Raw genomic sequence first — 22392 nt, 5'->3', positions numbered from 1 at the left:
TTTGGCAATGGTGTTTACTGTACTGTGCTAATCAAATTAGAATACATACGTTAGGGGAAATAGATCCCCAATGTCTGATGTTGCCAAATGAGCAAGAAAGAAAAAGAATCATCATCAATTCCAAAAGGTCTAGGGAATGCTGAATCATCAAAGCCAAAATGGCTTTCTATAACAGGTAACAATTTAGTTAGAAAAAAAGAATAAGATAAGTGCATCACAAAACTACTAAACCAATCTATCTCTGTCACATTTAACTTGTGAGTCATCAAAGTGCAATCTACAGCTTTCTACATACATATTTTAGTTTCTCATTGCAATGGTTTAAGTCAACACTGAGAGGATGAAAATAAAAATACATAGCAAATTATGCTTCATTTTTCACAATAGCACTAAAGAGAAAAAGGTACCTTTCTATAATATCTTAGTGCTAAATGCTAAGTAACAGTGGTTTCCGCTAGGACAGGAGTCACTCTGCATGAAACATTAAGCTTTCTCTATAAGAATAAATTTTAAAATCCAGAAGTAGAAAAAAATAGCAAACTCTGTAAACCTTTGCATTTCTTCTATGCAAACCAGGTTTTAAGTACTGAGTTCATGTTAGTATTTCTGATTAGTGTAAGCAATTAAGTTTAGGAATCTGGACTGAAAGGGTCTTTTGCTTTTATATTAACTTAAAAGTAATATGGGGTCTTCTAGCTCATAGAAAGGAATAGAGCTGGCTTGACTTTCTCCAGAATCTGAGTCATATGGAGCATCAGGGAGCTCTGTGAAACCATATGCTAGTTGTTCATCTTCTATATCTGATCGAACGTAGCAGGAAGGGTTAGAATATTCCTCATCTTCTATACTGTTGAAATCTTGAGGAATATATAACATCCCTGGGTAGTTCCTACTAACCAAGTCACTTGTGGTTTTTAGGGAGGTTTTTCTAAATGCCATCAGATGCATATGTGAAAATTTTGAATACTTGAAACGTTTAAAGCCCAGGGACTCTATAGCAATCTTCCAGCTTTTCATCATCATAGCATGACGGTTCTGATGGGAGGAATCAGGTGTGATGATAAGCAATAAACCATTTAACACTAACAGTTCATGGGCTTTCTTGCAGCAAATCCATCGCTGGTAAGGTGATGGAAAATAAGAAAGAAGAAGAGAGAAAACAACCACATGGAAAAGTTCTCCAGGAAGAGAATCAATAGGGTTTTTCAGCTGCTTCAAAAAGGCATCTATAGCATCTTGTGCAAGCTGGAGTGGTTGCTGAAGCTGCAAGTTCAAGAAGTCACATTTATATACACTCTGCAAAAAGAAAAAAACAAGGCATATTGAGAATTTTAAGATTACTTGCATCGAACTACACAAATTTTAAACCAAACTATTTCACAGCATTTCTATATAATTCAAGCTTTAAGTATGCACCTTTTACATCTAAATTATTCCACTTACACAGAGTTATTCAACCAAAACTTTTATTAGAAAAATCTCAGAGAAATTAAGCCTAGAGAATTTCTAGTCATCATTTAAAAAAATGTATTTCTGAGAAACAGTTAAAAATACTTTTAAAATATATATATATTTAAAATATTAAGGCTTTGTTTGAAATTTAACTTGGGTAAGAACTTACAGGGATGATTTATTTCTATACTTAGCCATACTTATATTCACTTAAACATTTATAGTTACCTAAAACAGGCTAGTATAAAAATAACTTTAAACAAAAAATACTATGAAATGAAGATGAACCAAAGAAGTCAGAGGACAATGAAAGTGGATTTATAAATTCATAAAAAAGCAAAATACCAAATCTTTTTAAAGTCATGTAAAGCATCTGTTCAATCCTTAACTTTAACCATCTCGAAAGTAGTTTAATAATATATCTATTGAAATAAACTACACATTAAATTTAACTGAGTCAAGTGACCCTGAAGTACACTACAAGAAACAGCACTGCATCATTTGCTGAATATTAAAATTGTATGAAAATAATCCAGAATAAGAATGCAGTTTTAAAATTAGATAAAAGTAGCTATCCTTATATAAAACAATAGTTAATTATCAAAGATATGAGCTAATACCCTAGTCCCTTGTTAGTGTATAGACAAGCTGGTCACATTAGCATCTGGACTATCTATCAAGAAAAGCAATACATAAAGTTCTATTATATGGAAAAAGATTGTTTTTCTTTTGTTTCTTTTGGAGGGGAGACTGGGATAGCTTTATTGAAGTATAATTGACGTACAACCTGAAGTAATAACCAACACATTTAAAGTGTACGTTTTTAATAAGTTTTAATGTTTATACACTTTTGAAACCACTACTGTAATCAAATTAAGAACAGATCCAACACTCTCTAAAGTTTTCTTGTGCCCCTTACACAGCCCTTCCTTTTATCCTCCCTGTTCTTTCCCGTCACTAGGCAATCACTGATGTGATTTCTATCACTATAGATCAAGTGTCTATTTTCTAGAATTTAACATAAGCGGAATAGTATAGAATAATGTACTCTTATTTTGCCTGGCTTCCTTCATACAGCACAATTATTTTGAGATTCATTCTTTTTTTTTTTCATGTATTGATAATTTATTCCTTTTTAATAGCTGAGGTATGATACTATATAAAAGATATACCACGGTTTGTTTTTCCATATACCTTTCATAGATAACTTAGTTGTTTCTAATTTTTGGCAGTAACAACTAGAGCTGCTATGAGCATTCCTGTCTTTGAACAGACATGTTTCAATTGTCCTGGCAAATATCAAGGAAAGTAGTGGCTGGATCATATAGCATGTGCATGTTTAACATTTAAAGAAACTCCAGAACTATTTTCAAAAGTGCTTACACTGAATTTTACATTTCTACCAGAAGTTTATGGGAGTTCCAGTTTCTCCACCTCCTCCTCAACACTTGGAATGGCCAGCCTTTTAAATTGTAATCATAGTCATAGGTGTGTAGTAGTATACTGAGGTTTGAATTTGGCTCTTCCTAATAAGTAGTGATGTTTACCTGGGTATCTACTTTGGTGAAGTATCTGTTCAACTTTTTGCATGCTGAAAAATAACTAGATTGTTAAAAACCTATTTTCTTGTTTAATTTTGAGAGTTCTTTATTATAGATCCAAGTTCTTAATCAGATATATTGTTTGAAAATATTTCTCTCAGATTATGTCTCTTCATTCTCTTAATGATGTCTTTTTTTTATTGTAGTATTGTTGATTTACAATATTTTATTATTAATAGTTTCAGGTGTTTAGCATAGTGATTCAGTATTTTTATAGATTATATATCCCATTAAAAGTTATTACAAAATAATAGTTATATTCCAGAGTGTTGTACAATATAGTCTTGTTGCTTATCAATTTTATATACAGTAGTTTATACTTCTTCATCATATACTCCCTATCTTGCCCTTGTTCCCTTCCCTCTTCCCCACTGGTAACCACAAGTTTGTTTTCTATATCTGTGAGTTTGTCTCTGCTTTACTATATACATTCATTTATCTTTTAGATTCTATATATAAGTGATAACATATAATATTTGTCTTTCTCTGTCCACTGTTCACTTAATCTGATAATTTCTAGGTCTATCCATGTTGCTACAAATGGGATTATTTTATTCTTTGTTATGGCTAAGAAATATTCCCATTGTGCATATATATCACATCTTCTTTATCCATTCCTCTTGTTGATGGACACTTAGGTTGCTTCCATATCTTTGCAATTGTAAATAATACTGTTATGAACATTGGGGTGCATGTATGTTTTCTAATTGGAGTTTTCTCCAAATACATGCCCAAGAGTGGGACTGCAGGATCATATGGTAATTCTAGTCTTAGTTTTTTAAGGAACCTCCAACAGAGAGTAGGTGGGTTCCCTTTTTTTCACACTCTCTCCAGCATTTATTTCTTGTAGACTTTTTAATAATGGCCATTCTGACTGGTGGGAGGTGATACCTCACTATAGTTTTGATTTGCATTTCTCTAACAATTAGTGATACTGAGCATCTTTTCATGTGCTTGTTGGCCATCAGTATGTCTTCTTTGGAACAATGTCTCTTTAGGTCTTCTGTTCATTTTCTGATTGGGTTTTTAAAAATATATATAAAGTTGCATGAACTGTTTGTGTATTTTAGAAATTAATCCCTTATCAGTAGAATTGTTTCCATACATTTTCTCCCAGTCAGTAGGTTCTCTTTGGTTTCACTTATGGTTTCCTTTGCTGTGCAGAAGCTTTTAAACTTAATTAGCTCCCATTTGTTTACTTTTGTTTCTATTTCCATTATTCTAGGAGACAGATTAAAAAAATATTGTTGTGATTTATGTCAGAGAGTGTTCTGCCTATGTTTTTCTCTAGGAGTTTTATAATATCTGGTCTTATATTTAGGTCTTTAATCCATGTTGAGTAGATTTTGTATAGATGTTAAAGAGATTGAGCATTTTTTTGAACATTAAACCAGTCTTACACTCCTGGAATATATCAAACTTTGCCATAATATATTATCCTTTTTGAAATATTGTTGGGTTCAATATGCTAAAATTTTGTGGAGAACTTTTGTGTTTATGTTCATGATGGATATGACCTATAGGTTTTTGTTGTTTTGTAATGTCTCTGGTTTTGTTATTGGGGTAACTCAGCAGTGGCCACAGGACTGGAAAAGGTCAGTTTTCATTCCAATCCCAAAGAAAGGCAATGCCAAAGAATGCTCAAACTACTGCACAATTGCACTCATCTCACACGCTAGTAAAGTAATGCTCAAAATTCTCCAAGCCAGGCTTCAGCAATATGTGAACCGTGAACTTCCTGATGTTCAATCTGGTTTTAGAAAAGGCAGAGGAACCAGAGATCAAATTGCCAACATCTGTTGGATCATCGAAAAAGCAAGAGAGTTCCAGAAAAACATTTATTTCTGCTTTATTGACTATGCCAAAGCCTTTGACTGTGTGGATCACAATAAACTGTGGAAAATTCTCAAAGAGATGGGAATACCAGATCACCTGACCTGCTTCTTGAGAAATCTGTATGCAGGTCAGGAAGCAACAGTTAGAACTAGACATGGAACAACAGACTAGTTCCAAATAGGAAAAGGAGTGCGTCAAGGCTGTATATTGTCACCCTGCTTATTTAACTTCTGTGCAGAGTATATCATGAGAAATGCTGGGCTGGAAGAAGCACAGCAATCAAGATTGCCAGGAGAAATATCAATAACCTCAGATATGCAGATGACACCACTCTTATGGCAGAAAGTGAAGAGGAACTAAAAAGCCTCTTGATGAAAGTGAAAGAGGAGTGAAAAAGTTGGCTTAAAGCTCAACATTCAGAAAACGAACACCATGGCATCTGGTCCCATCACTTCATGGGAAATAGATGGGGAAACAGTGGAAACAGTGCCAGACTTTATTTTTCTGGGCTCCAAAATCACTGCAGATGGTGATTGCAGCCATGAAATTAAAAGACGCTTTCTCCTTGGAAGGAAAGTTATGGCCAACCTAGATAGCATATTGAAAAGCAGAGACATTACTTTGCCAACAAAGGTCTGTCTAGTCAAGGCTATGATTTTTATATCCAGTGGTCATGTATGGATGCGAGAGCTGGACTGTGAAGAAAGCTGAGCGCCGAAGAATTGATGCTTTTGAACTGTGGTGTTGGAGTAGACTCTTGAGAGTCCCTTGGACTGCAAGGAGATCCAACCAGTTCATTCTAAAGGAGATCAGGCCTGGTGTTCTTTGGCAGGAATGATGCTAAGGATGAAACTCCAGTACTTTGGCCACCTCATGCGAAGAGTGGACTCATTGGAAAAGACTGATGCTTGGAGGGACTGGGGGCAGGAGGAAAAGGGAACGACAGAGGATGAGATGGCTAGATGGCATCACGGACTCGATGGATGTGAGTGTGAGTGAACTCCGGGAGATGGTGATGAACAGGGAGGTCTGGCATGCTGTGATTCATGGGGTTGCAAAGAGTCGGACACGACTGAGCGACTGAACTGAACTGAACTGAATGGCCTCACAGAATACGTTGAGAATTGAAGTCATTTGAGCCTGGAGTCTTCTTTTTTATGCGGAAGTTTTTAACTGCCAATTAAAATTTATTTAATACATTGTGAGCTATTAAGGTTATCTATTTCTTTATGAGTGAGCTCTGGTAGTATGTGTCTTCCAATGAATTTGTCCATTTAATTTGTGAAATTTATTGGTGTAGATTTTTTTTGCAATATTTATTATCCTTTCTTTTAATATTAGTAAAATATGTAGGATGTCACATATTTCTCTTTATGTCCTAATTGGTATGCTGAGTGATTTAATCAGTTTTATTGTTCTTCTCAAGTAGCATTTGCTTTCAATTTTTTTCCCTACTATATTTCTGAAAGTTTTTTATTTCATTGATTTCTGCTATAATCTTATTTTCTTTCTTGTATTTTGGATTTAGTATGGGCTTTTTTTTTTTTTTTCCTAGTTGAAAATTGATGTCATTGCTCTGAGACATTTCTTATTTTATAATAAAGGTGTTTAGTATTATATAATTTCCTTTAAGTACAGTATTACTTTATTTTTAAATTTATTTTTTGGCTGAGCCACATGGCATGTGGGTCAGTTCTCTGACCAGGGATTGAACCTACGCACCCTGGATTGGAATCATGGAGTCTTAACTGCTGGACTGCCAGGGGAGTCTCTCTAAGTACACTTTAGTGATTTTAGAGGCATCCTATGCATACCTATGTTTTTGATAGCTTATATTTTTATTTATCTTCATTCCAAAATATCTAATTTTCTTAGTGAGTTTTTCTTTCACTGATGTTCTAATTATTCCATCAGTTATTGAGAGAAAGTTGATTAAATCTTCAACTATAATTTTATAAATGTCTGTAATTGCTACTTTATCAGTTTTTGGCTTATGTATTTTGAAGCTTTTATTAGATGCATAAATGTTGAAGACTGTTTTGTACTATTGATGAACTGATCTTTTTATCATGATGAAATAAGCATCTTTATTGCTAGTGATATACTTTAATATCTACTTTGTCTGATTTTAATAGTGCCATTCTAAGTGGGATGAAGCGCATTTCCTATAGGCAACATGTATTTGAATCCTGTTTCTTTATCCAGTCTGACAATTTCTACCTTTTAATTGGGTGGTTAAGCCATGTCTATTTAATGTGATATTGGGAAGCTTAAGTTTAAAGGTATAATCTTGCTATTTATTTTCTATGTTTCCCATCTGTTCATTGTTTCCTTTCTTCTCTATATGCCATCTTTTGGATTAAAGAAATTTCTTTATGATCCTATTTTATCTCCTTTGCTAATTTATTAGCTGTAACTCTTTATTTTACTAGTTGCTTTATAATTTATAGTCTACATCTTTTACCTATCATAATATCTTACATCTTTTACCTTCACATAATATCTTACCACTTAATATGTAGTATAAAAACCTATTACTATGCATATAGTATATTTCCCTTTTTCCTCTCTTGTGCTATTGTTATTATACATTTTTATATAGATTATAAACTCAATTTTACAGTTGACTCTTGAACACACACCCTGAGTTTTCACTGCACAGGTCCAATTAGACATGGGGTTATTTTTAAGAAATATACAGTCAGTTCTCTGTATCTGTGGACAGAGAACCCAGGGAAGACCTGACTCTAAGGGCTTGAGCATCCAGATTTTGACATCTGTGGTGGCGGTGGGGTGTCCTGGAACCATTCCCCTGGGATGCTCAAGGCCAGCTCTATTATTAGCTTTTATCAAATTTGGAAGAATTCTGACCATTATTTTATTTCTTTTATTCTCTTCTCCCCCTTTTTGAGGGAACTCCAATTGTGTTTATATCTGGCCACTTGAAATTGACTCACTGTTTGCTGATGCTCTTCCATTAAAAAAAAAATGTCTGTTTACTTTTGGGTAATTTCAATTGTTATGTCCTCAGTTTAACTTCTGTAATATCTAATGTACTATTAGTCCCATTTAGTACATGTTTCATATCATACACCATAGTATCCATCTTCAGAAGTTATATTGGCTATTTTTAATTATCTCTCATGGCTCTACTTTTTATACATATAGAATATAGTTATAACATCCCCATCTTTATGTCCTTGTTTCCTAATTTTAACATCTGTGGCAGTTCACAGTTGCTTTCTGTTAGAAGACTGATCTCATTGTGGGTCCTATTTTCTTGCTTCTTTACTTGGCTGATTACTTTTTTATTGGATGTCAGGTATGGTGAATGCTATGTTGCTGTGCACTGGATTACTCTGTACTGCTATAAATATTCTAACTTTGTTCTGGGATGTATTAATAGTTGAATTATCTGGAGACAGTTTGATTTTTTTGGTTCTTGTTTCCAGATTTGTTTCATGGGACTAGAGCAGCCTTCAGTCGAAGGTTAATTATTCTCCACTACTGAGGCAATTATTAATTATTCTCCACTACTGGGCATCCCTTGTAGCTCAGTTGGTAAAGAATCTGCCTGCAATGCAGGAGACCTGGGTTCGATTCCTGGGTCAGGGAAGACCCCCTGGAGAAGGAAATGGCAACCCACTCCAGTATTCTTGCCTGGAGAATCCCATGGACAGGCTACAGTCCATGGGGTTGCAAGAATCGGACACGACTAAACCACCACCACCACTGAGGTAAGGCAGTTTTGTGTACTCTACCCAAGACACTGTGATTCTTGAGGTTTTCAGTGTGGCTAGGGGGAACAGGTACTGCTTTCCAGCCTGTGTGAGTGCACCAGACGATATAACCCTTAGACCTTTGAAGTGGTACACCCTCCAGGTTCATATAGTTTTCTCACAGAAATGTACTGGTAAGTACTCAGTTGAGTACACAAGAATAATACTTTGCAGACCTCTGGAATTTTTTCTTTGCGGAGCTCTCACATCTTTGGTACTTTGTCCATGAACCCTAGCTGTCTTGATATCCCACACCTTTCACCTCTGGCTCCATAATTCAGGGTTACCAGCTGTGCTCTGCTTGGGATCCACTGTTTGTGCCACATACTGGAAACTCTCTGAAGGCTACGTGCTGGTAAAACTGTATGCCTCATTTGTTTGTCCATCTCTTGGAGATCACTGTCCGTCATTACCTGATGTACAGTCTCTTGTATATTATTCTGAATATTTTGTCAACACGTTAGTTGCTGCAGGCAGGAGGAAAGAGGATCAGACTGGTCCCTGTCACTGCATCTTGCTTGGAAGTGTAAGTCCCTTCCTTTTGTTTTAAAATTAGTTATAGGGTTCTGGGAACTATAAAAGTCTGATTCTACTACTAAACTTATGTTCTTCTGCCTTCCTTAATGGCTTTGCAGTTGAAAATTTATAGCCCTATCTATAAACAATTTAATATTTTAAGAATAATATTTAAGCTTGAGGTTTAGATTAAATGGTTATCATGTCTTAGCAGTCACTGAAGGATATCTCTAATGTGTGTCTTGAGGAAGGAAGGGGAGAGAATCCATGTGCAAATCCACCTGCACTTTAAACTGTAACTCTGGGACTTCCTCTGTGGTCCAGTGGCCAAGATTGTGTGCTCCCAAAACAGGGGGCCCAGGGAACTAGATCCTGTGTGCCACAACTAAGACCTGGCATAGCCAAATAAATAAGTAAATATTTAAAAGAAAATAAAATAAGACTATAGCTTCTGATGGCACAGGAATTCTCTGCAAAGTATTTGTCTACCTTTATAAAGCAGAGATAATAGTAAAGGTTTCTAGCATTTTCTTGTCAATGTTAGTCATAAAGATTTTCAAGCTCATTAAAATTAAAGAATAAATTCATTTAAAAGTTGACACTTCAGGCAGGAATTTTTCAATTATAACAGCAAATTTTTCTTTAGCACTTACTATATAACAGGCCCTTTGCTAGGTGCTTTAAGTACTTTTTCTCAAGTAAACGTGACAATCTTATAGGTATGGTCCATTACAAACTTCACTGAACAGATGAGAAAACTGAGGCTCAGACAGTCAAAGTGAGATTGAAAGTAAGATTTCTTTCTCTTATTAAAGTTCGTATGGAGTACTTAATAAGCCAGGCACTCTTCTAGATCCTGGGAGCATAATGGTGGGGATAAAAAAAATCTCTGACCCTAAGAGTTTATACTGTTTACACTGTTACATAGCAATAAAAATTAGTAAAAAATTTTTTGTACCTGGTGCCATATCAAAAGTTAAGACTGCAAAAGTTATGAATTTATGTCACTGAGGGAAATAAATCTAATTTTAAAAGCAGAGGAAACATTCTTTGTAAAGTTAAAGTAGTTTTATCTACTAAGTACAAATTTGGCAGTCTCCAAGACCCTGCTCTTTACTATTCCATATTAGCTCTACATCACAGTACATTTCAGAAAGAGATGCATTTAAAAAATCAAAATAAAAAATAAAAAGCTGAAACATTACACCTATCTGGGAACTTTGCAACCTACTACAATTTCTTGACTCCAATGACAGATGATAAACAAGAAACAAAACGACAAATATGGTATTGGTCAAATTAATATTAGTTAAAGAAATGCTCAAATTTTCATAGACTATACATTTATTTTTGAATAGAAAGAGCCTCTTATCAACTTGTACATAGGAAATATATTTGCTATTTCAGGAATGTAAAGATAGTGCTTTCCTTTGTATATGTAAAATGTTCAAGTCTCAGAACAAAACAAACAGAACTATGCATACCTCTACAGCAGGTACAATGTCTATGCCAACAGTTAGAAATTCTTCAAACTTCAGAAATGGGTTAAAGCAGCTGCCAACGTCAAGTAATCTGATCTTTCCTGAGGTTTGTAGCAACCTAAAAATAGATTATTTTCAGTGTATGCCTTTTATAATATGAAATAAAATATAAGAAAAATTCAAACGTTTGAGAATAAAAAAGATACATAGACTATTGGCTTTTTGGTCTCAGGATCCCTTTACATGTTTAAAAATTACTGAGGGCCTTGAAGAACTCTTTCATTTATGCAAGTTATATCTGCCAATAATACCATGTTTGAAATTAAAACTCAGTGGTTTAAAAACATTAATTCATAATGAAAATCTAAATTAGAAAGGTAATAAAAGTGAGTTATTGTTTTACATTTTTACAAGTCTCTTTAATGTCTGGCTTAATAGAAGACGAATAGATTCTTTATCTGCTTTTCATTCAAGCTGTTGTAATATCACATGCCATGAAATTTCTAGAAAACTCAACCCTAGATTCAAGACAGACTGAAAGTAGAAAAGGCAAATGATATTTTAGTATTATTATGAAAATAATTTCCTCCCCAAAGAGACCCTGGAAGGCTCTCAGATTCCCAGATCGCATTTTGAAAACTATAGATGAGAGAATCCATTCACAAATTAATTCTCAGTTGCCAATATAATGATGTCAATGACTTAAGGAACAAAGAGAAAAGCTGTTATAGAATAGTATTTTTGGGTGGGATGATTTGGGAGAATGGCATTGAAACATGTATAATATCATATATGAAACGAGTCACCAGCACAGGTTCAATGCATGATACTGGATGCTTGGGGCTGGTGCATTGAGACAACCCAGAGGGATGATGGGGAGGGAGAAGGGGGGTTCAGGACGGGGAACATGTGTATCCTGTGGCGGATACATGTTTATGTATGGCAAAACCAATACAATATTGTAAAGTAATTAATCTCCAATTAAAATAAGTAAGTTTATATTAAAAAATTTTTAAAAAAGAAAGTGAACAAATATCTTAAAAAAAATAGAATAGTACTTTTTAAGTAATGAAAAAATTTTATTTTGTGCAGGAGAATGCCTCATTTATAAAAGTAGTAGGAAAAAAGAAGGTGACTAAACTATACATGATCATTAAAGTTAGTCAAATGTAGCTAATATGGATCTGAAGAAGTGAAGTGAAGTTAAAGTCTTTCAGTCGTGTCCAACTCTTTGTGACCCCATGGGCAGTCCATGGAATTCTCTAGGCCAGAATACTGGAGTGGATAGCCTTTCCCGTCTCTAGGGGATCTTCCCAACCCAGGGATCAAACTCAGGTCTCCCACATTGCAGGCGGCTTCTTTACCAGCTGAGCCACAAGGGATCTACAGAGCAGCAAATAAGGATGAAGGAAAACAGTGGAATTTTGTTGGTCTAGTTTTCAGATGGTAAAGCAATAATAAAAACTTACTTCAGACATATGCATTTTCAGTGATATTTAGAAAAATTTTCTGAAAAAATTATGAGTAGATACTGGAAACATAAAGGAAAGAAATATAGTGAAATAACTGAGTAAATAAATGGAATCTTGGGTTCTTTAAAGTCTATAGGGCACAAAAAAAATCTGCCCAGCTTCTGTTCCTTATACCTTGGCTAGTATACTGCCATAGGATTCATTAGAGAGGTGTTAAACTATACTAGGTTAAGCTCCTAGAAAAGGCACTATACGTCAAAATAATATAAAGATTTTTTTTCATAAATGAATGTAATAAACAGGGGTATGTTTTTAATCAAGAGCCTGATGTCCTAACATTTTGTAGAAATGACCAGAATCACCATCTGATCATAAATAAACTATACAGGATCAGTCTGGTACAGGACATGGCAGGTTATAGTACTGTAAAAACAGTATGAACGTATTAAAATATTTTTATCAATAAAATTTTATTTAAAAACTCATCTAAAGAAGGGGTTATGGGGTATAAAGAAATAAAAGAATTAGCACTCTCAGCAAAAAGAGCTGCTCCTTGGGCTCAAGAGGTAATTTTCTGTACTGCAACAAAATCAAGAAGTCAATTATTGTGTAGTCCAAGTGACTTGTATAACAATCATCTGTAAAGCTGAATTAAATTTAGTGATACTTGAAATATCACAATACCCTAGCTCCGAGGAAGAAGGTGACAAGCGAACTTCTGTGGTATAGGTTGCAAGCTGTCAAATGGGACAAAAGACTGAGTAGATATAAACCATGGAAATGCCTGGCATATAGTTGACATTTACTGCTGAATTAACAAATATGAATACTCAAATCATAACCAGTTAGACTAAATGAGAACCTGTAACAATATGTAATGCTAAATACATCACTAGATTGCCATTCTAATCTTTACATGGAGCTATGGTTAAGAACAGGAGTTCTGGAATCAGAGACTTAAAACGTGATTCATGTCTCCATATCACACAGTTCTTTATCTGTGCGATATGGAGACAACAATGATAATCACACTTAAGAGTTGTTTTCAGGATTAAATGAGATAATACATTTATAATGTTTGACCTAGTATGTGGTACATGGTAAATGCTCAAAAAAGTGGTAGATATTGTTAGCTATTAACATCCTGTTATATTATAAAATCCTATGTGGTTTGTCCACTAATGACCTTCCTAAACATAGTAAAAGCAGAATTTGCCTTACATTATTCTGATAGATCTACTAAACTGGGTAGAAAAAAAATTTGTAATAGTCTTTTAAAAGGTGCCTCTTATAAACTTTCTACCTGAATAGAGTACTCTGAATCATTGAAGTTGATTCGACATTAAATATGAAAGTGAAAGTCAGTCAGTTGTGTCTGACTCTTTGCAACCCCATGGACTATACAGTCCATGGAATTCTCCAGGCCCCTTTCCCTTCTCCAGGGGATCTTCCCAATCAGGGATTGAATCCAGGTCTCATGCATTGCAGGCGGTTTCTTTACCAGCTGAGCCACAAGAGGAGTTTCCCTGGTGGCTCCCAGGTGTGGTCAGTGCCCCTGACACTGTGACAGGCCACAGTCAACCCACGTCTCTGCCAGAGACTCCTGGACACTCACAGGATAGTCTGGATCAGTCTCTTGTGGGCTCACTGCTCCTTTCTCCTGGGTCCTGGTGTACACAAGGTTTTGTTTGTGCCCTCCAAGAGTCTCTGTTTCCCCAGTCCTGTGGAAGTTCTGTAATCAAATCCCACTGGCCTTCAAAGTCAAATGCATTGGGGATTCTCAGTATTTTTTTTTGCCAAATCCTCAGGTTGGGAAGTCTGTTGTGGAGCCTAGAACTTTCACACCAATGCGAGAACTTCTTTGGTATAATTGTTCTCCAGTTTGTCTCTTGCCCACACAGCAGCTCTTCCCAGATAGTGGATGGTGATAGTGGTAAAGGACCTGCCTGCCGACACAGGAGGTGTGGGTTCAATTCCTAGACTGGGAAGATCCTCTGAAGAAGGAAATGGCAACCCAATCCAGAATTCTTGCCTGAAAAATTACATGGACAGAGTAGCCTGGCAGGGTACAGTCCATGGAGCTGCAAAAAGACATTTTTTAATATAACTTAATATAATGGAATAACTTAATAACATTGTTCAGTCATTAAGTTATGTCTGACCCTTTGCAACCCCATGGACTGCAGCATGCCAGGCTTCCCTGTCCTTCACTATCTCCTAGAGTTTGCTCAAATTCATGTCCATTGAGTTGGTGATGCTATATAACCATCTCATCCTTTGCTGCCCTTTTCTCCTTTCACTTTCAATCTTTCCCAGCATCAGGGTCTTTTCCAATGAGTTGTCTCTTCGCATCAGGTGGCCCAAGTATTGGAGCTTCAGCTTCAGCATCAGTCCTTCCAATGAACATTCAGGGTTGATTTCCTTTAGCACTGACTGGTTTGATCTCCTTGCTGTCCAAGGAACTCTCAAGAGTCTTCTCCAACACCACAATTTGAAAGCATCAATTCTTCAGTGCTCAGCCTTCTTAATGTTCCAACTCTCAAATCTGTACCCAACTACTGGAAAAACCATAGCTTTGATTGTACAGATCTTTGTTGGCAAAGTGATGTCTTTGCTTTTTAATATGCTGTCTAGGTTTGTCAAAGTTATCCTTCCATAAAGCAAGCGTCTTTTAATTTCATGGCTACAGTCATCGTTTGCAATGATTTTGGAGCCCAGGGGGAAAAAAAAACCTGTCACTGCTTCTATTTTTTCCCCTTCTATTTGCCATGAGGTGATGGGACCAGATGTCATGTTCTTAAGTTTTTTGAATGTTGAGTTTTAAGCCAGCTTTTTCACTCTCCTCTTTCACCGTCATCTAGAGGCTCTTTAGTTGCTCTTCACTTCCTGCCATTAGCATGGTATCAGCTGCATATCTGAGGTTGTTGCTCTCAGTAATACACAATCCATTTCAAATTTCTTTGGTTTAGCTCTTCAATTTTTTTTTTTTTACATCAAACATATATTTACAGTTTAAACATTAATCACACAGTGAACAGAACATCAAATAAATACTACCCAGGTCAAGAAATAACACTCTGCATCCTAGAAACACAATCTTCCCTGACAACATCCCCAAATCCATTCTATAAAGGCAGCCAACTCTCCTGGTTTTAGTGATAAACATTCCCTTGGTTTCCTTTTATAGTCTTCCCACCATGAATGTTTTCTGAATAATAGTTTCACACTACACATTTGCTTTTGTGACTTTATTCTTTCACTTAATATAAATCTGTGAAGGTCATCTGTATTTCTATAATTTAATTCAGATTCATTGCTGTGTGGTAGTACCTTTTACATAACACATCCCATTGTGATTTTGATGAGAATGGTACTGAGTCTAAAGATCATTTGGGAAGAATTAACATCTTTACAATATCAAGTCTTCTAATGCATGGACATGCTATTATTCTCCATCTATTTAGGTTTCTTTCATTGTCTCCAAATAGCTTTAACAATTTCTCTAAAAGGTCCCATGTATATTTTATTGGATTTATATTTCTTGTTAGCTCAAGAAATTTCTTGTTAGCATCATTTTTTGATGCTATTACTGCTTTCCCCCTATGGATAAACCCTCTTATTTTTTAAAAAAATTTAATTTTTCATTGTTGGTTACAGAAATGCAACTCATTTTGTATAATGATTTGTATCAAGCAGCTTGACTAAGTTTCTGTTATTTCAACTGCTAATCTGTATATTATTTTGAGTATCCTAGTCTAGGTACATAGTTATATGAAATCTGTGAGAAACAACATTTCTTATTTCTTTTCTTGTCTACCCATCCACCCACCCACCCATCCATCTATTTTTTGCCTCACTGCTTTTCCCAGGACTTCTGTTGTTGTTCAGTTGCTAAGTCGTTTCTGACTCTTTGCAACCCCATGGACTAGAGCACACCAGGCTTCCCTGTCCTTCACTATCTCCCAGTGTTTGCTCAAACTTCAGGCCTCTAATACAGTACTAAACAGGACTAATACAAGCAGTTACTATTTTCAGTCTCAGGAGAGACATTAAGGATAAGTTCACCATTAATATATAATTCACTATTAAACGCAATGACTGCTGCAGGTTTTATACAGAAATCTTGATAAAGCTGAAGAAGCTCTTCTTATACTTTGCTAGTTTCTTTTGTTAAAAAAAAATTTCACAGAAATCTATGTTGGATTTTATGAAATGCACTCTACTCAGCTACTGAGATATGACTTTGTTTATGTGATACAGTACACTCAATTCTGTAGTGTTAAATCAAGCCTGCATTATTGGGAATAATCTGATTTGGTTTTGATAAATTATTCTTTTTATACATTAAAGGATTTGTTTTATATATGTATATATAGCTGGTTCTATCTGTGGTGGTTCTGGTCTATAAAGTCATCACAATCACTGAACCATGCTCCTAAGGGAAACAGAAGATTATGCCTCTGATTACAATACTTTAATTATCAGATCAACATATAACTTGGATTTATGTGTATTTCTGTTTAAAAATACATTATTTAATATATATTACAATGCATCAACACTGAACTCACAAACCAACACCATTATAACTCATGCCTAAGGGAGGCATAACTAATATAGTACTTTCTCTGTAAGGCATAATACAGCCTTGTTTTTAGATATACTTTGTTTATGCTTAGGGGTCATTTAAAAAGTAAAATCAATAAAAAGTGCAAAAAATATATTCTAAATAGACTGAAAAAGGGACATTTTTATACTTGAGAATTGAACAATGAGGAAGAGCTTGCCTTGCTCAACTTCAGCTAGGAAGGTGTATGTCAGATGACTTCTTTTTTTCGCCACACTGAGCATGTCCACAAATGAGACTGAAAATACCAAGGGTACTGATCTTGGAATTAAATTTTATTGATTAGGTGAATTTGCAGATATGGAATTTTTGAATAATGATGATAAACAGTGTACACACACACACACACACACATATATTTGCATCTATGTTCATAAGTGACACCAGACTATAATTTTCCACTCTTGTACTATCAAGAGTTTTCATGTAAAGGTTATGCTAGACTCTTAAGGTGAGTGTAGGAGTATTCTTTTCATTCTATTTTTAAGAGTATGTGTTAGAATAGACTTCATTTTCCCTTTAATGCTTATCAGAATTTGCTGGTAAAGCCATTTAGGCCTAGAGTCTTATTTATGAAAAGATTTTTAACCACTAATTTCTTTATTATTAACATCCACAAAATTATTCAGTATCCTTCTACTATCTTTTAATGTCTTCAGTACGTATTGCTATATTCACCCTTTTTAATATTGAAATTGGTTATTTGTGACTTTTGTTTTTTGGGATGTACCTCACCCAGAGATTTCTAATTTTAATGGTCATTATAAAAATCCAGGTTTTATATTTGTTGACTTTTTCTACCTTCCTGCTGTTTACTTTTTTCACTTTTTTTGTGGGGAAGGAGCTTATTTGCTGAATTATCTTTGACTTTTTCTTTTTAACTCTTTAAAAATAATTGTATTTATTTATTCACCTTTGGCTGTGCTGGGTCTTCACTGCTTTGCAGGTTTTTCTCTAGTTGCAGTGAGCAAGGGATCCTCTCTGGTGGTAGTGTGCAGGATTCTCACAGTGGTGGCTTCAGAGCCACCACAGAGCATGGACTCTGTGGTTGTGTTGCAGCTCTTGGGGTATAGAGCACAGGCTCAACAGTTGTGGCTCATGAGCTTAGTTACTCTGTGGCATGTGGGATCTTCCCAGACCAGGGATCGGACCCGTGTCTCCTGCACTGGCAGGAAGATTCTCTACCATTGAGCCATCAGGGAAGCCCATCTTTAACTTCTTGAGACAGACTCTTAATTCATTAGTTTTCAGTTTTTCTTTATACTATAGCATTTAAGCTATAAAATTTCCTTTAAGTGATGCTATAGCTATACCCCAAAGTTTTAATAAAAAGCATTTTTGTGACATTTTTGGACAAAAATTCTTCACAAAAAATATTATTTAGTTGAAAATATTTTTTACTTTTTATTATAATTTTTCAGCTCATGGGTTTTTTGGGGAAGGTTATTTACTAATTTCTAAACCTTTGGGTACTTTCTAATTCCCATTTGGTACCAATTTCTTGCTTAACAGCATTGTCTGTATAATTCAACCCTTTGAGTCTTACTGACATTTGTCTTTTAAATTTTTATAAATTAGTAACATTTAAAATATTTACTATAATTTTTAAATAACATTTTTGGTAAATGTTATCTGTACAGAATAGTTGAAATGAATTATTTTGTAGTTTTGGGGTACACTATTCTACATATGAGCCACTCTGGTGGCCTCAGAGGTTAAAGCATCTGCCTGCAATGCAGGAGACCTAGGTTTGATCCCTGGGTCGGGAAGATCCCTGGAGAAGGAAACGGCAATCCACTCCAGGACTGTTGCCTGGAAAATCCCATGGACAGAGGAGCCTGGTAGGCTACAGGCCATGGGGTAGCCGGACACGACTGAGCGACTTCACTATTTATTAGTAAATTCTCAAACTTAGCATGCACGCAGAGCTTAGAGTTTTTGTCACTTAGACTGGAATGGAAAGCATTTTCTTCAGAGCAGGGGTGTTCAATAACATTTCAGAGAAAGAATCAACATCTGGGGCTGTTTAAGGCAGGCCAAGGGAAGGAACTGATTGATTGGAAACAGGATTCATTCCCCGGGCCTGGTTTAACCTTCAAGTGAGCCAGGTGCCTCAGGCCAGAGGGGAGTACATGGTGGCCTCAGAGATTAAAGCGTCTGCCTGCAATGCAGGAGACCTGGGTTTGATCCCTGGGTCGGGAAGATGCCCTGGAGAAGGAAATGGCAACCCACTCCAGTATTCTTGCACGGAGAATCCCATGGACGGAGGAGCCTGGTGAACTACAGTCCATGGGGTCGCAAAGAGTCAGACATGACTGAGCGACTTCAATTACCTATTCTACATAGGGCTGTTAGGTTGTTAACTATGTTGTTCAAATTTCTACTGTGAATGTCTGCTCTCTGTTATTGAGAACATCTCAAACTTTTTTTTTTAAAAAAGCAGTAAAATATCTCTATAAATTGATAAAATAGCACCACCTTCAAACTGTTGTATAAAGATTAAATGAGTTAACTACACACTATACATAAGGACAAGGAGTAAAGAAGGAATAATTACCAAAAGTTTAGTATAGTTTTTTTAAAAAAAGGCTCTGGAGAGAGATAATAGAACTCTATTTTTACTGGTGCTTTACTACCAAGTGACCTTAGAAATTTTACTTACCCATTTTGTGTCTGTTTCCTCATATGTAAAATGAAAGGCCATTCTAATTCTAAAATTTTAGATCAGTTCTTGATAGAATAAAATATTACCTTCTTACTTATTTGAAATGTCTATATCAATATCCTGCTGAAAATAAACAAAAACTAAGACTTAAAAAAAAGCACACCTGCCTGAAACAGCCCCAGATGTTGATTCTTTCTCAGAAATGTTATTGAACACCCCTGCTCTGAAGAAAATGCTTTCCATTCCAGTCTAAGTGACAAAGAACTCCAAGCTCTGCGTGCATGCTAAGTCTCAAAATTTACTAATAAATAGTGAAGTCACTCAGTCGTGTCCGACTCTTTGCGACCCACGGACGGTAGCCTACCAGGCTCCTCTGTCCATGCGATTTTCCAGGCAACAGTCCTGGAGTGGATTGCCATCTCCTTCGCGCAGGCGGCTGCGAGAGCCGGCGCACTAGGCGCAGGCGGCTGCGAGAGCCGGCGCACTAGGCGCAGGCGGCTGCGAGAGCCGGCGCACTAGGCGCAGGCGGCTGCGAGAGCCGGCGCACTAGGCGCAGGCGGCTGCGAGAGCCGGCGCACTAGGCGCAGGCGGCTGCGAGAGCCGGCGCACTAGGCGCAGGCGGCTGCGAGAGCCGGCGCACTAGGCGCAGGCGGCTGCGAGAGCCGGCGCACTAGGCGCAGGCGGCTGCGAGAGCCGGCGCACTAGGCGCAGGCGGCTGCGAGAGCCGGCGCACTAGGCGCAGGCGGCTGCGAGAGCCGGCGCACTAGGCGCAGGCGGCTGCGAGAGCCGGCGCACTAGGCGCAGGCGGCTGCGAGAGCCGGCGCACTAGGCGCAGGCGGCTGCGAGAGCCGGCGCACTAGGCGCAGGCGGCTGCGAGAGGAGCTATCCCAGGTCTGAGGTCAGGGGCAGCGGCCTAAAGTGCCAGGCTGTGACGGTGCAGAACAGCCGAGAGGAGCTATCCTGCGTCCGAGGTCAGGGGCGGCGGATGGGAGGAGCTATCCCGCGTCCGAGGTCAGGGGTGGCCGGGAGGAGACACCACGCGTCCGAGGTCAGGGGCGGCCGGGAGAAGCCACCTCACACCCGAGACCAGGGGCGGTGACCCAGAGGAGCCACCCCGAGCCCGAGGCCAGGGGCTGCAGCTGGGAGGAGCCGCCCATGCCCGGGGCCAGGTCCGGCGGCCTGGAAGAGCATCCCAGGCGGCTGCGAGAGGAGCTACCCCACGTCTGAGGTCAGGGGCAGCGGCCTAAAGTGCCAGGCTGTGACGGTGCAGAACAGCCGAGAGGAGCTACTCTGCGTCCGAGGTCAGGGGCGGCGGACGGGAGGAGCTATCCTGTGTCCGAGGTCAGGGGCGGCCGGGAGAAGCCACCTCACGCCAGAGGCCAGGGGCGGTGACCCTGAGGAGCCACCCCGAGCCTGAGGCCAGGTGCAGCAGCTGGGAGGAACCACTCACGCCCGAGGCCAGGGCCGGCGGCCTGGAAGAGCATCCCGAGGAGCCCTGGCTGAGCTATCCCACATTGAAGCGGCTGTGCTTTGCTGGGGCAGCTGTGAAGAGATACTCCACGCCCAAGGTAAGAGAAACCCAAATAAGATGGTAGGTGTTGCAAGAGAGCATCAGAGGGTAGACACACTGAAACCATAATCACAGAAAACTACTCAATCTGATCACACTAGGACCACAGCCTTGTCTAACTCAATGAAACCAAGCCATGCCTGCGGGGCAACCCAAGATGGGCGGGTCATGGTGGAGAGGTCTGACAGAGCATGGTCCACTGGAGAAGGGAATGGCAAGCCACTTCAGTATTCTTGCCTTGAGAACCCCATGAACAGTATGAAAAGGCAAAACGATAGAATACCAAAAGAGAAACTCCCCAGGTCACTAGGTGCCCAATATGCTACTGGAGATCAGTGGAGAAATAACTCCAGAAAGAATGAAGGGATGGAGCCAAAGGAAAAACAACACCCAGTTGTGGATGCAACTGGTGATAGAAGCAAGGACCAATGTTTTAAAGAGAAATATTGCATAGGAACCTGGAATGTCAGGTCCATGAATCCAGGCAAATTGGAAGTGGTCAAACAAGAGATGGCAAGGGTGAACGTCGACATTCTAGGAATCAGCGAACTAAAATGGACTGGAATGGGTGAATTTACCTGAATGACCATTATATCTACTACTGCGGGCAGGAATCCCTCAGAAGAAATGGAGTAGCCATCATGGTCAACAAGAGTCTGAAATGCAGTACTTGGATGCAATCTCAAAAATGACAGAATGATCTCTGTTCATCTCCAAGGGAAACCATTCAATATCACAGTTATCCATCTATGCCCCAAACAATAATGCTGAAGAAGCTGAAATTGAACGGTTTTATCAAGACCTACAAGACCTTTTAGAACTAACACCCAAAAAAGATATCCTTTTCATTATAGGGGACTGGAATGCAAAAGTAGGAAGTCAAGAAACACCTGGGGTAACAGGCAAATCTGGCCTTGGAATGTGGAATGAAGCAGGGCAAAGACTAACAGAGTTTTGCCAAGAAAATGCACTGGTCATAGCAAACACCCTCTTTCAACAACACAAGAGAAGACTCTACACATGGACATCACCAGATGGTCAACACCAAAATCAGACTGATTATATTCTATGCAGCCAAAGATGGAGAAGCTCTATACATTCAACAAAAACAAGACCAGGAGCTGACTGTGGCTCAGATCATGAACTCCTTATTATTGAATTCAGACTCAAATTGAAGAAAGCAGGGAAAACTGCTAGACCATTCAGGTATGGCCTAAATCAAATCCCTTATGATTATACAGTGGAAGTGAGAAATAGATTTAAGGGCCTAGATCTGATTGATAGAGTGCCTGATGAACTATGGAATGAGGTTTGTGACATTGTACAGGAGACAGAGATCAAAACCATCCCCATGGAGAAGAAATGCAAAAAAGCAAAATGGCTGTCTGGGGAG

At 37.9% G+C, this 22392-nt stretch overlaps 1 protein-coding gene across 1 annotated transcript in view; it reads right to left on the bottom strand.

Moving 5' to 3' along the window:
* Window positions 1-651: 651 nt before the first annotated feature.
* Window positions 652-22392, bottom strand: part of SAMTOR (S-adenosylmethionine sensor upstream of mTORC1) — a 75973-nt gene continuing 54232 nt past the window's right edge. The window contains exons 4-5 of the mRNA XM_068973457.1: window positions 10669-10783; window positions 652-1296 (exon numbers count right to left, since the gene is read on the bottom strand). Of these exons, the coding sequence (XP_068829558.1) occupies window positions 667-1296; window positions 10669-10783 (745 nt within the window). The 3' untranslated portion in view covers window positions 652-666. The remainder of the gene's footprint in view (window positions 1297-10668; window positions 10784-22392) is intronic.

The sequence above is a fragment of the Capricornis sumatraensis genome, chromosome 5 (assembly GCF_032405125.1).
Source record: "Capricornis sumatraensis isolate serow.1 chromosome 5, serow.2, whole genome shotgun sequence".
NCBI lineage: Eukaryota > Metazoa > Chordata > Mammalia > Artiodactyla > Bovidae > Capricornis > Capricornis sumatraensis.
The sequence above is the reverse complement of the archived record's forward strand: the minus strand, read 5'-3'. Positions and strand labels throughout refer to the sequence as shown.